Source organism: Rissa tridactyla, chromosome 1 (assembly GCF_028500815.1).
Source record: "Rissa tridactyla isolate bRisTri1 chromosome 1, bRisTri1.patW.cur.20221130, whole genome shotgun sequence".
In the NCBI taxonomy this organism is placed as follows: domain Eukaryota; kingdom Metazoa; phylum Chordata; class Aves; order Charadriiformes; family Laridae; genus Rissa; species Rissa tridactyla.
The window spans coordinates 130,851,774-130,868,935 of NC_071466.1; the positions used below are offsets into that span (position 1 = coordinate 130,851,774).

General features: G+C 41.4%; 1 protein-coding gene across 4 annotated transcripts in view; it reads right to left on the minus strand.

The window, feature by feature from the left end:
* GSK3B (glycogen synthase kinase 3 beta) overlaps nt 1-17,162 on the minus strand; it is a 154,821-nt gene that overhangs the window by 67,153 nt on the left and 70,506 nt on the right. For all 4 annotated transcript variants that reach the window (XR_008469331.1, XM_054221074.1, XM_054221099.1 and 1 more), the window contains exon 3: nt 4,530-4,613. Coding sequence is in view for 3 of the 4 variants with exons in the window: in XM_054221074.1 (XP_054077049.1) it covers nt 4,530-4,613 (84 nt within the window). In the remaining variant the exon portion in view is untranslated. The remainder of the gene's footprint in view (nt 1-4,529; nt 4,614-17,162) is intronic.

Here is a 17,162-nt window from a genome sequence, read left to right on the forward strand (position 1 = left end):
AGAAAGACGTGAGAAACAAATAGTTTATAGAAGGAACTTGAATGCCAACCCTATCAATTCTCATATTAATATATATTATGTGCTCTCTTTGAGTTCTCTTAAACTAGAAATCATTAGTCAAACATGATTAATATGTAGTCAGTACTCAAAACAACTTTTATACATATAAAGGTATAAATACACATATGCACATGTATATTTATGTACATGTATGTGCATATAAATATATATACACACCCTATATAGTGTATACCTATGTAAAGGCAACACAAATCCCAAAATGCTCAGACAAGAGGAAGTCACCCAGTCACAGAAAACAAGAGAGAAGAAATCAGTCAAAGTCATGTTTGATACAGAATTTCCACACTGCTAATGCTGGATTGCTTTTGGCAAAAGCAGGAAGGTAGTTTAAGCAAATGGAAGATATAAAAAGGAGAGTTCATCACAAGGAAAAAGTTGGGAGCTCAAACACTTCAACCAGTTCCATGGATAGCCCCTAAAAAAAGTGAACAGAGAGCTCCAAATCTCTACATACTAGCTAAGGAATAGTCTTACTAGCAAGTGTTATTTAGAATTGTTTTTCAATTTGATGCTATTGTCTGTTGTTTCTAGTTTTCTAATCAAGAATTAAACCCTGTGTTTTGCTAGAATAAAGTAAATTTTAATATTGCCTAGCACCTAAAAATTCCTAGCGATTAAAATGAACTAAAGTGACTATTAGGCACATGGCTTTCAAAGTGTACCAGTCTGACTGTATTTGGAGAAATCCTTTGAGGTACCTCTATATCAGGATAGATTTAAGCTTCTCAGATATTGGCCAAAAAAAAAAAAAAACCACCTAAAAAACCCAAGAAAGAAGTGTCTCTGGGCTTAGAGACCCTGGTGTCAAGCACCAGGGAAGAAGGGAAAAGTCCAAGGAACACTTCAGCTGGAACAAGAGGTGGAGCAATCACGGCAGCATGAAAACATTTATGCAAGAAGATGCTTGATATATAGGTATCAAAATTAAGTTCTTCAGTGAACTGCTTCATTAAAGAGATCAGCGGTATAATAGTTACCTCTGAAATTTTCCCATCGCTGCTAGACTTAATTAACAGTTCACTGCCATTAATCCGGGTTTATGCTAAATTCTTCATGAAGACCGACAACAACTGCAAGCCCCACTCATCGCTACTCTACTGCGTTTTTTGCTATACGTTCTTTGTATTTTTGCATTACTCTTCCCATTGGACTTGGCTTCCAGAGTCACTTTATATAATGCTCTGGGTACCTAGCATCTAAATCTGCAACTGCTCCCTACATGTCCTTCCTGGTTACCAAATCAGTTTTCTCCCTTTTCATAGAATCATAGAAAGGTTTGGGTTGGAAGGGACCTTAAAGATCATCTAGTTCCAGCCCCCCTGCCATGGGCAGGGACACCTCCCACTAGACCAGGTTGCTCAAAGCCCATCCAGCCTGGCCTTGAACACTTCCAGGGATGGGGCATCCACAGCTTCTCTGGGCAGCCTGTTCCAGTGCCTCACCACCCTCACAGTAAAGAATTTCTTCCAAGTATCTAATTTAAGTCTCCCCTCTTTCAGTTTAAAACTGTTACCCCTCGTGCTATTGCTACACTCACTCATAAAGAGTCCTTCCCCATCTCTCCTGTAGGTCTCTTTTAGGTACTGGAAGGCTGCTATAAGGTCTTCCTAGTGCTTTCTCTTCTCCAAGCTGAACAACCCCAACTCAGCCTGTCTTCATAGGAGAGGTGCTCCAGCCCTCTGATCATCTCTGTGGCCTTCCTCTGGACCTGTTCCAATAGGTCCATGTCCTTCTTGTGCTGAGGACTCCAAAGCTGGACAAAGTACTCCAGGTAGGGTCTCAACAAAGTGGAGTAGAGGGGCAGAATCTCTTCCCTCGACCTGCTGGCCATGCTTCTTTCAATGCCGCCCAGGATGTGGTTTGGCTTTCTGGGCCGTGAGTACGCATTGCCAGCTCATGTTGAGCTTCTCATCCACCAACACCCCCAAGTCCTTCTCCTCAGGGCTGCTCCCAAGCCACTCTCCGCCCAACCTGTATTTGTGCTTGGGATTACTGTGACCCAGGTGCAGGACCTTGCACTTGGCCTGGCTGAACTTCATGAGGTTCGCGTGGGCCCGCTTCTCAAGCTTGTCCAGTCCCTCCTGATGATATGCCTTCCCTCCAGCGTGTCAAGTGTACAACAGCTTGGTGTCATCGGTGAATTTGCTGAGGGTGCACTCAGTCCCACTGTCCATGTTTTTCCTGCACTCTCCAAAGAGCCAAATTGATTATGAGGGTATCATGAGGGAAAAGATGTTATTGTTTCTTCTTCTTTTTTTGCCAGTTTGGGAAGTGTTATTCTTCCTTCCCAGGTGAGCTTCAGAACAACAGCTTGCTGCTCTCTAGAGCTTTTCTAAAATAGCAGCCAACAAATTCACACACGGTTATCTTCACATGCTGCCACCCTACATGGAAATACTTGCAAGCCAATTACTTGTCATTTTGTACTGAACCGCAAAGAGAGTTTGCAATATGACCTGCAATATTACATTGCTGATGTTCTGCTGGGTGCATCTTTACCTTAGGGACTGGTTCACATTTGTCCCGTTTTGTGACAGAGGAGCAGTGGAAATCTCAAAAGCACAGAGCAGACGCATGGAGAGAGAAGAGCAGAAGGGAACTTAAAAGAAAACTTCTCACTGAAGCATTAAGATTCACTGGTCATGGATACAGACCACTTTGTTAAAAACAAAACTAGCATTGCCAAGAATCAGCCATGTGGAGTTGAAATAGCAAAGTGGAAAATTCAGTCTCAAGCTCTACATCAAGTTAAAGATTTCCAAAAAAGTTTACTCAAGTTACTGTTACACAAAGGCTGCTGGAACAGTGTTCTGAAAAGTTTTAACACTTCCACTGTTCACAGATTTCTGAAAGCTATTACATAAGGCAGTTGTCTTCTGTTTGTGTCATGAAATTGTACTTCACTCTAGCGAAGTTACAAGCTGGTTAAAAAAGCAAGCAATAAAAATACAAAACCAAGCCCTTCACAGCATTTTCCTTCCTGTACTCAATGCTGCTCAAGGAATTTCTAGTAATATGCTAAATGAGCACAATATAGTTAAAAAAACAACACTGCATGACCAACAGAACAGCAACAGCCATGTAACACTGGAAATGCTTGCTATTACCAGGCAAGGGGAATAAAAGAAAAATAATAAAAAAAAATTAAACCACATTTCTCCTTGATTCCTGCAAAGTAATTTTGCAAGCTTTCCACAGGCACAGGCAAAGCACGTATCCCCCCCAAGCACCTCTCAGAGATGTAACAACAGAGCTCCTCCAATTATCCCTCTGTGCACTACACAAGACCACAGTGACCTACCACCACCAACTCATCCTGGAAATGTCAACTCCTTCCCTAGCTCCAAAGACCATGAAGTGAGTGGGTTGCCTCTCCCATTCTGTTGACGCACTTCATGTTAATAGCCTTCCTGTAGCTATCAGCTCTCATATACAGTCCTTTACAGCATTGTGGACATAAACGTACTAGCAGCTGAAGACAACTAATGACACGGTCTGCTTCAAAAAATGAAAAATTGCAACATTTATAATAATTATTATATAATTTATATGAATATTTATAACTATACATAGAAAGATCAGAGGACGTTCTGAAGGTCATCTATCCTGTTTCCCCACCTCACAGCTTGTACTAACTCCCACATGGGCCAGAAAGAAATTATTATTTCTTTTTTCTCCTTCATGGATGAGCCTGCTTTAAGCATGAGATTGCACTAGATGTCATCTTGAGGTCCATTTCATTCTGAATTCTCCTATTATTCCTAAAATGCTGATACCTACATAGACAAGTAAGCTGTTACAACTTCACATTAAAACAAAACCTTGTAATCTGTTTTTAAAAAACCCACAGACCTTTTATATCTATACCGAAAAAACCCATAAATGGTAGTGTCTACTTCTTGAGATTTATTAAATCCAGCTACTTGATCCTTCTTCTGAAGCATAAGCATTCTAACGAATGCTACAATCATGTGATCATACATTATCCTTTCCTCTGCGCTTTGAAACTCAGCCTGTATGCGGAATGAACGCACACGTTAGGGGAACAGAAGCACACAGAGACCAAGCCTGGGAAAAGTCACATCAGTGCTTTAAATCTAGAGTGCTTAGCGCTGAATCCTAGAAAACTTATCTGCACATATGGAAAGGAAGTGCTAGAATGTGCAAATGAAGCCCGGCTGTGCTCCACTAAATTAAAAAGAGGCAGTACAAATACAAATCTGTTAAGCTATTGTTGTGCTATACTATTAACACTACTCTTCATGGACCACACACTTCCATACTAAAAAAGATCTGCTCCAACATGATCTGTTGGGCACTATTATAGCATTTTCTCAATGTTATCACATCTACTATCTTCACACTCCTGTCTCTTGAAATTCAAACAGTTCAGTTATATCCCAGATGCAACCCTCACCAAGAGGCATTGCCTTGTTTTTCATTCTTACCTTCTCTCCACTCGAGTAGAAGAAATAACGCAATCGGACAATGTTACAATGATCCAGCTTTCTCATAATCTGGAGCTCTCGGTTCTGAAACAAGAGAAAAGCAAACAGTTAGAAAACCTCTTTTCTCACGAAGTTGCAGTACTGTAATGAACACCTTAATATACAGATACAGGAGCTGACAAAATTAAGGAACGAAAGAACAACTGAAGTTGCAAAGAGACAGCAGCTTTCACACGTTTATTAGTCTTTCTTTCAATTACTTTATCACTGAGAATATTGACCTCTGAGTCCCTCTAAAATAAAGGTCCACTAATCCACCATAAAATCCAAGAATTACCAAAGTTTCAGTGGTAAAAGGCTGTAAGACACTAAGTTTCCATTTTTATTTTCTGATCTTACAAAAATACAATATATCAGCCAGAATGGGTGGAAGTTTAACCTGCTTGAATACTGTAAAAATAATGTAAACAACGTAAAAGCAAACATAACATTTCCACCTATCTGCCTGCCTTCCTCCACAATGCAAAAGAGGTTTGTGATGGATGATCATTTCCCATACCATTCCCTTTGCAATACCAACAAAAAGCACCTGAAATTGAGTAGGCAATTCAGTTCCCACTTTTGTTCAACAAAGATTTAACTAGGCTTAGGCAGACAGAACATGAGTGTTATTTTCCCATTTTATATCAACCTGAAAAAGCTGTTAAAATAAAATTGTTCATTACATGCAGGATAAACTGGGGACTTTACTGCAATATCTGTTGTAACTGAGCCTTAAACAAATGAGGGATCTTATAGCCCAACAGATAAAAATGAGTGAAAGTCTGAATTGCAGATATGAATAAAAATACGTAAAGTTAGCACAGCTATGTTTGTTATACTTCACAGCTGTTGCTACAACACTCCTTTCTTCTACAGACACATCACTGTTCTTCCTTCCTCAATTACTTTACAATCTGCAGTTTCAAAAACACTACGTATTCCAATTTTCACTTAGCTCACGGGGTTGCTAATCACACATCCTAACTAGCTAGGACCAATACATTAGACTAATACACTGGTCCTACTAGCACCATAAACTCTGGCCCAACTTCAGAAACATATGGGATGAAAATTCTTTAGCCACCGCACATTTTCATACTTAAATGCACTAAGCTAACACCTACTTTGTGCGGTGCTACTGTCAAAATAAGGATTTCATATTCTATGTATCAGAGGGTCATGTACGGTGCCTATCACTATGATTAAAGCTTAAGGAACTCCACAAGAGACAAAAAAAAGAGGTGTTAGATAGGATGCAGTATCATTAATCCTATCATCCCTGCCACCCACTGACTGAAAAAATACTTCAGTATTAGCCAGTTCTTTACAAACACGAGTGACATCTCACACAATTATCAGTTGGCAATTGTCCAGCTAGTAGTCAAGGAGGAAGCAAGTCCTTCCCTGAGTCTGCCTGGCTTCTGAACCGATTAAAACGCAAGTCCGTTAGGTGCACACCAACACAGGCCTATTCTATCCTGAAGGGTGAAGAGAGAACGCAAGAGAAAGCAGGAAAGCCTCAAAGGTCTCTCCATGGGCCTCCTGAAATCCCATGGAGTGAATTTGTGAAAGAGGAATACAGGCTTCATCACACAACCTTGTCAACACACTTCATCTCAGAGAAAAGCATTCTCCTGGTAGGAACAGCAGCTCAAACCTTCTCCGCTTATTCATTCTTTATTAAAAGCTACCAAAAGAAATCAGTTTTAAGAGTCACGGCTGGGGTTCATGCGACGCATAGCACAGTTCAGACTTCAGACCAACAGAAAGACCATCCTCTCATTATGTCTGAACCGCATGCCACTTACTGGCTCAGTGGCATCTCCCTTGACCTTACAACCTGGGGCAGATTTCAACTAGCAAGCCAAAGTAGGGATGGGTCTAGATCCCACCAGTCACCGAGACACCAATTAAAACAAGATACTAATTTCTCGAGTTGGCTTTTACAGTTCTGAACAGGACTGAACCTAACACCGCAAGTTCTAGCACCTCAACCAAATTCCACCAGCAATTCATAGCACAACATAAGACAAGAAATTTCTTCCTCCCTTTCTCCCACTGGCTGTGAGATGGGAATAATATCTTTTATCTCATGGAATTACTGGAAGAAACATGAATGCATTAAGCATGAATGTGTAATTATTATTTTGGCAATATCTCTACTAGCTTCTTAAAATACCCATATATACTCTAAGTCAGGTTAGTGCTTCATATTCTTTAGATAGCATGTATATGCTCATTGGATACACTGGGAAAAAAAAATCAGCAGAAGTTATTCTAATGCTAGGCTGAAGTTATATTTATACTCTGGTATCTCATCCTAGCACAAGCACAGTCTGTGCCCACTCTGATGCCTTCCACTCCGATCCATCTCCTTCAGCTCTCATCCTGACCATCTGCTGCAGCTGCACAAACAGTGCTTCAAGAGGTGCTAATATCAGGGATAACTCATAAACCAGTTACACAGTAACCTATATCTCACATCCTGTGACTAGACAGAAGAAAACACATTTAAGCTGTCATCTTAGTCAAATAGTCACCTCAGCCATCTTAAAACCAAGCTGACTTTAATCACCACTCCCTGGTGGAGTTCAAACTGGAAATACTTGAACAGTTGCAAAGCCCGAATTGGATGTGGCGGGGGAACAGCTACTGATGTTTGTGTAACAGACTGATGCTTTACAGAATTTATATATTTAATTTACAGAATTAATATTTTCTCAGACGAATACTTCAAGTAGTGTCACTTTACCATGTATTTCCCTGTATACTTCTTAAATAAATAACAGCCTTTTCACATTATGACATGGGCTATTAATTACCAGTGCACAAATACACTGGGGGGGGAAAAATATCAGTTTATAAGCAGGGAACCTTTAGTGAACGGTGACAGATGTCCTACACCGAGTACAAGAGAGAAAAGCGCATGTCTAAATATAACGCAAACTAAAACCATTTCAGAACATGCTGATGAGAAAGGCTGACAGTGCACGATCAAAATACAGGGTGGATGAAAACATAAAGCTCACGCTTATCCTTAACTCATCATTTTGTCTTCCAAGAGACATGGCTGTGAAGTCAGAGACTCAAAGGGGAAGTTATTCTTCTTTCCCATTCTCCCACCCATTCACATGAAGAGGAAGGTTCAGCTTTCTTACTGAATGAGAATACCAGACCTGGTAAGTGCTGAAGAAAGCAAAACCCTTCAGTGCCAGCCTTGCCACAAGGGAAGACCCAGCAGACTTCTGTTCACACAGAAACACAGAGCTCCTGCAGCACACGTTCTTCTGAGAAGCCACAAACCGACAGGACTATGAACAGATTACTCAGCAAATTTATGTTGCAGTTTCATTTCTTTATCGAAAACAGATTTCTTTATCCAGAAGGCATGAGGCTGCTGACACACAACTCCAGAAGACTGCTTTACAATCAGTGCATTTGAGCCCTTCACTAACTACTGAAGCAAACCCAACATGCCAAAACCCTGTTCATCACTTCTGAAGACAACTTTCCTAGCCCAGACTGCCTGTATCTGCTCATTATATTGAAGAAATCCGGTTGCTCATCCATCAAGGTTAAAGATTTGGTTAAAGATTGCCAAGACAACATCAGATTGATATAACTTCAAAACATAGCCAATAAAGCTCGTGCATGAAGATTCGTGCCTTCTCTCCAAAGTTAAAATGCCAATTCCTTGTAACTGTGCTAATGCTGCAGTTGATATAAAACCAAGATAATTCCCGCTTCACTACTGTAATCTGCTATTGCGGACTAGGATAACCATCATCCCCCACCCTTCCACACACATACACTCCCTTCCCTCCCTTATCCAGAGGTTTCTAGAGCTATGTATGTCAGTTTGCATTCATCACCCCTAACCTGGATCTTTACCTTTTTCTTTATTTTTCCTCTCCCCTCCTTCCCACCCTCCCCTACTTTTTACAACAGGGGATAAAATGACTGGATCATCAGAGAGAATGCCTTACGGACTTGCAACTTCCTGAACTGGACCAGAGCAAATGAAGGTGGAAGGTCTTGTACAGCTCATGTCAACACAACATTATCAATATATACCCAATGAAGCGTAGCAGTATCACCTGGATTCTGTTAGAAGGTAATTCCTCTGAGCTTTCTTAGCTAAAGCATATGCTAGGTTTTGCTTTTCTTCCCCCCTCCAAAATGCCTGTTGAAAGTCTCAGCAAGGTTCTTTGAGGATTATGTTCAAAGCAGATGAAATGGGAGGAATCAGAAATTTGTATTTTTGCCTTGTCTCACACCAAGGACACGACCTGGTTCTCCGGAATGGGTAAGACTGTGTACGTCTTCTCCTTTTAAGAGAGGATATCTTTTTGATGGAAAGGCAGGGCTAAGCTACCAATCTATTTTAACAAGTTTTAGTGTCCAGCCCAGCCCAAACTATGACACAACCTCTGCAGTAGTCTTCTTGCTTAAAGCAAGTAAGGTCAGCAACTAAAGTTAATTCTCATTTTTTCCATTTTTTGAGCTAATTTTTATTCTTCTTGGGATAATACCTTCAAATTCTGAAGCTCGGTATCTCACATTCTTCTTTCAGGTTGGAAAAACAGAAAATGGAGGGTAATTGTAAAATGAACTCTGGCATTATAGGATGGATGGAAGCAGCACGGGTAGATCCAAATTTCTCAGTATACACAAGCCTCCTCCTCTTGCAAAAGTAATTTTTACAGTTTCCTCCTTTCTCCTGCTTCCATCACAATTTTAATCTATTCCACCATATTTCTTATTCTTCAGTAAAGTTTTTCCCACAGTGAAGAGCCAGAGCAGGAGCCAAGGGCAGAGTTAGGAAAGAAACTAGTTTCCAGCAGGAGGCATGAAGGCATTGATGAAGCAGCAGGGCTTGCCTTTTTTTCCCCTGCTTCCTTCCACTTGAGCAGCCTGAATGACTAGTCACCTCCAGTCACCTTCACTGCTGCACTGCTGAGCCTGCCCAGGGAACAGGCTCAGGCTGAGACCCTGAGAGATTTAAAGCATTTTCACACAGCAGGAAGAAGACTCTTTATTCTGACCATCTCCCACCACAAGAAAAATGCTGGACATTTTGGCATGGCAGCAGGCACATGCTGACCAAGGTCTTTCAATGTGATCCTAGCCAGCTACGCTTGATGCCTTGCAGAGGAGCTGCTTGCACAACATTTCAGCCATATCTCCTAGGCTCAGCTTTGTAAAACGCACTGAGACAAAACACTCCAGACCACAGAGGAAGCCATCGTACTCACCATGAACTGCCTGGTGGTACACAAAAATCAGCCGACAGGTTACCAAGGGGTAGTGGGATCACCAAGATCAGTGTATTTTCACTAGTATCATTACCTAAACTCCAATCCTACTATGTATCGTTTATCCTAAGCTTAGTGGGATATACTGCAAAATAAAAGCTGTACCACACCTTCTCTAAAAATTCCCAAAGCTGCCTGACCTATTCCTCCAGAGGTGTATTTCAAACACCATCAATTGCAAGCCTACTTTTAACACTGTCTTGCTGTCAGCAACAGAAATTATTCCATGGCTCACAGAACTAACTGCCTTTCACAGATACATGATAATTCAGGCATTTTACAGAATAAAGGCTAACTGCTACATTCTTCTGTATCTGCCGCAAGCTACCACTGAAATAGATCAGCACTTGGAGGAAAAAGTAGTACAAAAGGGGCTTAACTACAGAGGCCTGGGCTAGGAATCTGCCCATGCCAGTCATCAATAGCTAGCCACACATGAAAAGTCCATTTTGTAGGCAAGCAATTTCAAGCAGAGATAAATGTCAACAGGGATCAGAGTATTCCTCATTTACATTTGAGGCGTGGATTAAGACAAAGCCCCAGTCTCCCTCACCTGCCAGTCACGGCATATTTCCAACATCAGCAGATCCAAGTTGGGAAGGTCTCCATTTTTAGCACACCTATTAAGTCTCAAACTCATACAAATCATGACCTTTAATCCATAAATACAGGATACCAACAAAGGAATACTGTTTATTAAATATCTGTATCAATGACATACCAAGAGCTGTAATGCCACAACAACCCCCATCCAGTTAGTGCTGGTCCATCAACAACTGTTAAATACTTGCAACCCAGCAGGCCTAACGCACAGGTCAGAAAGTCCAGGTATCGTGTCCTGCTCCAACCTCTACCAATGTGTAACACATGTACGTGCATAGAAGCAGCTTTGAGGGTTAACATTTGTAAAAGCATTTTGACTTCTATCATCCAAAAAGTCCTAGAGACATAGATACAATACTAATTAATATCTTGTTAACATTCAGGGCTTCCCTAAGAAAAAACACAAACCCAAAAAAAACCACCACAAAAAACTGTGATGGCCCTCAGCAGTTTACAGTACATATATAAAATTGCTGCTTTATACTCGCATCCACCACCCCTTCCTTGCACCTCTTCCTGCCTGCCATTCATAGGAATCCCAACCATCATACAAGGGAAAAACCCAAATGCTAAGTGCCTATATAACATGAAAATAATGAGTTATGTGCACTGTGCCACGCCAGTGGGATTAAGTCGAAGAAACCAACGGGGTGGGGGTGGGGGTCCAAGACGCAGAATGCTTGCACGTGAATTTGTGTGCAACCCGGTGAATTGCAGTTGCATCATGCTCTGTTTTACTACATAACTAAAAGCAATGCAAAGGCTCCAAACCCAGCTTCATTTTGCTACCAAATTCCACAATGCTGCCAAACTTTCCACTATTTGTCCTCTTGTAAAAATCTGATAATTAAGATCCTGAAGCAACAAACAACGGAGACACACACAGCAGGGTTGCACCGCAAAATGTTTCTGAAACACTGGCCTGCGAAAGAGTCAGAGGTGCAAAACGCGTGCGTCAGCTGTATTCTAGCCAAAATTTATTACTGAGCACAGCGACCTTCAGCCCTGGCACGGGTACAGATCAGGGCAAAAAGCCTCGTCTCTGAAGGTGGCAGCAGGCAGGACCTGCCTGAAGAGGCCAGTGGGCAGAGCATGCTGGGCGGGAGCTGGGGCCAGGCCAGGACAAGCCGGAGGCGCAGGGTTCAGGCAAGTGTAGGTGGCCCAGCAGCACACTCCCAACCTGAAAACCCATGATTTATTACAGCTTGACTGAAACTAAAGAGCAGACAGGGCAGCATGAGCAAAAAGGATGCTTGAAACTAAAGCTCTAGAATAACGAGTGAAGCAAAAAGTCACACAGCCACCGCAGATGTGGGCTAGACTTCATTAACCCCATAAGAACTAGGTAGATTTGAACCCAGTAATGAGCGAGGTGACAGTAAGGCATACTGGATGAAAATTGGAAATACCAACACGCACCTTGTTTCCACCCTGTTAATTCTTTCTATTGTATTACTGCCCCCAATAAACCCAGGCATTCCCCTTCTTGCAAGGAGACTACACGCCTTGAACTTCCTATCTCTTCCCCTACACAGTCAGCAATGGCAAGCGCCATATTATGTCATCTCCAGCCTGCTCTTGCCAATGCAGGACACGCTCCCTAAGGCAGAACACTTGAGCTTCGTACAGCTATTACACATAGTTTCCTGTAACTGGAGACAGAAATGGCTTATTTGTCTTCTTAAGAGAACATACAACAAGCCTCAACCCCCTGGGAGAACAGAAGAAAAATTCTGACTCCTCTTTCATTTCCTCCCTGTATCTCAGCAGTTAATTGAAGGGTGGAAGCCAAATTCTTCGTTAGCTCATTGCTGCTGTAGTTTGAGAGCCTCTCAGAGACTTAATACCATCTCTAAATTCCTGCCAGCTCAGGAAGCTCAAGAATAAACTTGGAACGCAAATTGATTTCCAGCATCATGTCACTTCTAGACCACAACCTGAAATTCACTTAATTATTTTCAAGTGGTTGTTTCAAATATTGTGACCCGATGAACCGCTCAGTTTTACATTTTAGTTCTACAGCATCTACTGTGCTCTGCCAATGGCAAGTCTAGATGCAGTAAGAATTACAGTGTATGCAAGATAGAAATTATAAAAACAGAACTAAGTCTGAAACTTAGAGAGACGGTTCAAGTCCATTGTAACACTGAAATAAAGTGCAGGAAGGAGAATAATTGAAAGGAAAAGTATTTTCTAAAAGGCAGCCCTATGCTTTGAGAGATAATAGCCATTCTTTTTCAGAGGTAGCACAGAGAATCTCTGTTGAAAAACTCTTACAGTAAAAACCATTTTCTTTCATAGAAACAGCAGACAGATTTTCCCTCATGTTTTGATTTTTAACTCTTCAACTAGGAAGAAGAAAGTAAGTATAAGTATGCCTATAACATCAGTCCTCAGGGAGTCTGCAACATCCATAGAAACTTACACCTGCAATCACAACCGGAACAGGTTGCAATTAATCTATTAATCAAATAAGTTCCAATCTCCCACAGGCATAAGACATTTGCTGGGTTGCTAATCACTATGTTATTAAACATTAATGAAATGCTTTATTACTCTTGGCCTTCTCTTCTTACGTATGATGCAGCAGATGTTTCATGCAGGCAAATTTCAAAGCACTTGCAAAACAAAAATAATTTCTCCTCACCCTCCAAAAAAATGTATTTATTTAGGGAACAGGTAAGTGCTGCCTCCAATGTTTATTTTGTCTCAGGACTATTGCTATATGACATGAAGATGTCTGATGCCAGAAGTCATTAGGGGCTTTAATTTCAATTCGAATGAAAACTACTGACTCCCTAAGACCTTAGGGGAAGCATCCAAATTAGAAGACACAAGAAAGGGAAATGACAGGTGAAGACTGAGCAGGGCGCAAAGGGGGAGTGGAACTGGCAAGTGGAATTAGGTGCCTGTAGATGATTATTTGCCAAGCAGAATTAAATCTTTCAGAAGTATGAGTCTTAATGAGCTCTCAAGATGACTCAGCTTTTAAAAGGTTAAGCATTACCCACTGGATTCAGAGGGAGACTAGGCAGGTCCTCCTCTGGGAGTGCAGGAATGGGAGAGGAAATCAGCTCAACTCCAGTAGTGAAGTTACAATACAGACTTACACTCCTTACCTTATTCAGATACAGAATAAGTCCATCTCCCCACATTCCTATTGGGTTCCCCACCCCCGGTTTGGTAAATTTATCATGAGCAAATACCAGCATTTATTAGTTACTGCTATAATTTAAGACCACCTCATGTAAGTACCAGGTCTGAGATAAGCCTAAAATAATAAATACCCTACCAAACTTCAGATGATAGCCACACACGTAGAAGAACATTTCAGCACTCGTTCTTCATATATAAAAACAGTTCAAGCTCCCTCAAATACGTATCTTCATAGATATAGGCAGCGGCACATTCTTCTAATAGCTGCAAAACAATTTCACCAGTTGACCTTTGCTAGATACAAGAAATCTATCATATGCTTGAAAGGGCAAGCCAACTATGTCAAAGTACAAATCCACTATAAACCACTAGAAGAGTCAGCGTTCGAGTTTGATAAAACAGGTTATTAGACTTCTTGCTCAAGGTTTTTTTTTCCTTAGTCAGCACTAGTGCTTTTCAAACACTGTCCCATTTTTCAAGAAATCATTTCCTTAAGCTAAAGGGTGTCACAGCATTGAAATGAAAAGATTAGGAAATCTCCACATTCACTTCTACCCTAAATTGCCCCAAAAGAAAGAGTACAGAGAAGACGACTAAGTTTTAGTAACTATTTGCACAGCGAAGTGCAGTTTTTATGACAAATTTCAAAAGCAGAGACACAGCACTACGGTTAGATTCAGCATTTAGTCACACTAAAAACTAACAGGGATCCCCAAAAGAAAAGAGCAGAGAGAAATTATTTCATATGTCAGGTGAGCACCATGAATTTAAAGTGGCATGCGTTAAGCACATTTCAAAAGGCTGCACTCCCACCTCACAGGCTTTCAAGCTCAAGAGCTTCCCAAGGGCCAGGTCCAACTGCACTAACACAGGGCAGGGACAACATAACCCCTGTGAAGCTCAGCCCTTCTTCAACCAATATCTGCAAAGATCTACGAATGTTATCGACTCAGTTGCCCCTGTTTCTGACTGGGATAAGACAGCTCTGAATTTAAGCCTACCCCAGGGTAAGCGTCACAACCAATGTCTTAGAAGTATGTTGCAATGAGAGTCAGCCTCCAGGCCCTGATTCACAAACAGCAGCAGCTTAAACTCCCAGGGCAGAGGTAGCCCTCCACACCTGGCTGCCCACCCCACCCTTCTCCTCCCAGGTGTTGCTGTCCCTGCAGTTAGGACACCTGGGTGGCTCATCAGACACCGCCTCATTCTCCAGCTTGCCACCCAAAGCACACAGCTCACCAGGAACCGAGTTCAACACGTGCACTAGGTTGCACACTGCGTTGGTTCAAAAGCACTTATAATGTTGTATTGTGGAGAAGTGGACTTGTACCTACCACTAGTATACAGAATAATCCACATTAACAGGTTCATCCAGGGAGCCGTTACATCTGTTTTACTCTGCCCAGCTCAGTATTCTGAAGTATTGAGTGATCAAGCATACATGAAAGATCAACAGGACCACTGACATGCACACGTGTGAAAAAGCCAAAACTGACCCCTTCTGTCCTATATCCACTACATAAACGGATGAGAAAAAAAATTCCTAATGTCTGCACTTTAGAAATCACATCAGGAGATAGAACATGAGATAACCAAGACAGACAGGGCACCTGTCCTGGCCCAAGGTATCTTGCAAACACCACCAGTAGTGAAAGGGTATTGGCTTGTCCAGGCAAGCCAAGAGTCCCCTGAATGCTAGCCTATTTCTCACCAGTTGCCCTGCTTGTCCTCCCCGAGTATGAAATTTTATTTTGCACCAAGTTCAAACTATGCACAATTAGGTAGAAAATGTGCAGCTTTGACTAGATGGAAGAAGTTGTTCAGTATTTCTGACCTGTGTTCAAAAAGCTAGATATATTCAGAGGTACAAGGTACAAGAAAATTGGTGACACCCAGCTGCCAAACAAGCTAAGCTCATTGTTACCCCCAGCTTAAATTTCTGAAGGACCCTGACTGAGCCCATGAAAAAATTATCTAGTTTCTCTTGAACACTTGGTAGCTTCCAATTAAATCAAAAGCCTTTAAGGACTGTTATACCACCTTCAAGTTCACAATGCTCCACAAGGGAGGAACAGTGATTCACTCCACAGGGAAGCCCTTGCTGTCGTAGCAATGTTAAGGTATACCTTTGTCAAAATTTATTCACAAAGATGAGGACTCGAAAGACTAAACACAAAGTTTTTAAACCATCAACCTATTGCTACGTAAAGCAATCAAGATATTCACAAATAACAGTTTCCAGACACAAATACAACAGTCTATCTCTATGCTAAAGCTTTTTCCCCTCAAGACTTTAATTCTCTGCTTGGTATGTTCTATTTCCTGCCCTGATATTGAAAGGTATGAAAACCATCAAATTCTGTATCTTCCCATCATTTGCTTGGCTGTTGAGAAACATATAATAACCAAGGCATTAACGTTTAGAATAGTAACAGCAAAATTTAGTTTATGCCCCCTTGAAACAAACAAGACCTACCTCTCACCTTTATCAAATATAGCAACCTTCACTGGACTAGAAGTTAGGGCTTACCTTGTTCTGCAGCACCTCTTAAAATCAGGGATTAGGCGTTATTTAATACTTCCATGAGAAGTATTAAAGGCACTGAATTCAATTTCAGTCGGCACCTCCCGTGAGTTACCTGTCTATGGCAAGTCTTTACTGGATAAAGAAAACACTGTGCAGCTTTCCTAAGCAGTACAGCACCAAAAAGGATGCTCACAAGTGTCAACATTTTCTCAAAGACCAGCAAAAGCAGCCTAAAACACCTATCCAGGTAAAGAGAGGGAACCTGTACAAGACTGTCTCTTGTTATATTCTCCTCCTCAGCTCAGGAGCATCACAGCTTTATTCCACAGCCAGAGACAATCGAGCAGGGCTGCTGCACAGGAAAGCAAACCCAGTGGGTCAAAGCACGTGTGAATAAAGACAGGTGCTAGACAGCTTCTGAGAACCTGAAATTTTTCTTGTGTTGAGAAAAAAATGAAAAAAACTTAAGTTAAATACAGGTGCTCTACTGTCCATTTCCATAAAGAATGATTGCTACTGCCAGTTTTATGAGCTTGAAAAACTAAACTTGCTCCATAATGTTTTATGTGTGTTCCTCCTGAACATTTTAAAACACAATTCTTCACATGGAAAACAATTGCAGAACTGACTCCCCTAAAATGACTACAAGCCAATGGAAACGTAACTGGTCTCAATATGCCTTTAAGGTTTTGTTTTATTATATTTCACAGACTATTTATAACTGTGTTTTTTAGAAGTGGGGAAGCAAGCCATGAAACTTGTTATCCCTATAATTTAATCCAGTTTTTAAGCAAGTTCACAGCACCTTATGTCATAGGAACTGCAGTTGCTAAAAGCTGGTGCTCCAGAATGAGCAGGCTATAAAAGTCTCTGGTTATCAGAAGTGAAGAGACCAAGGACTGAACGCAAGCAGCTTCATCTCTCTAACTAGCCAGAGTTAAGTCTCTGCAGATCAAGATCAACAGTCACAGGAGCAAGGTTTGCAATATT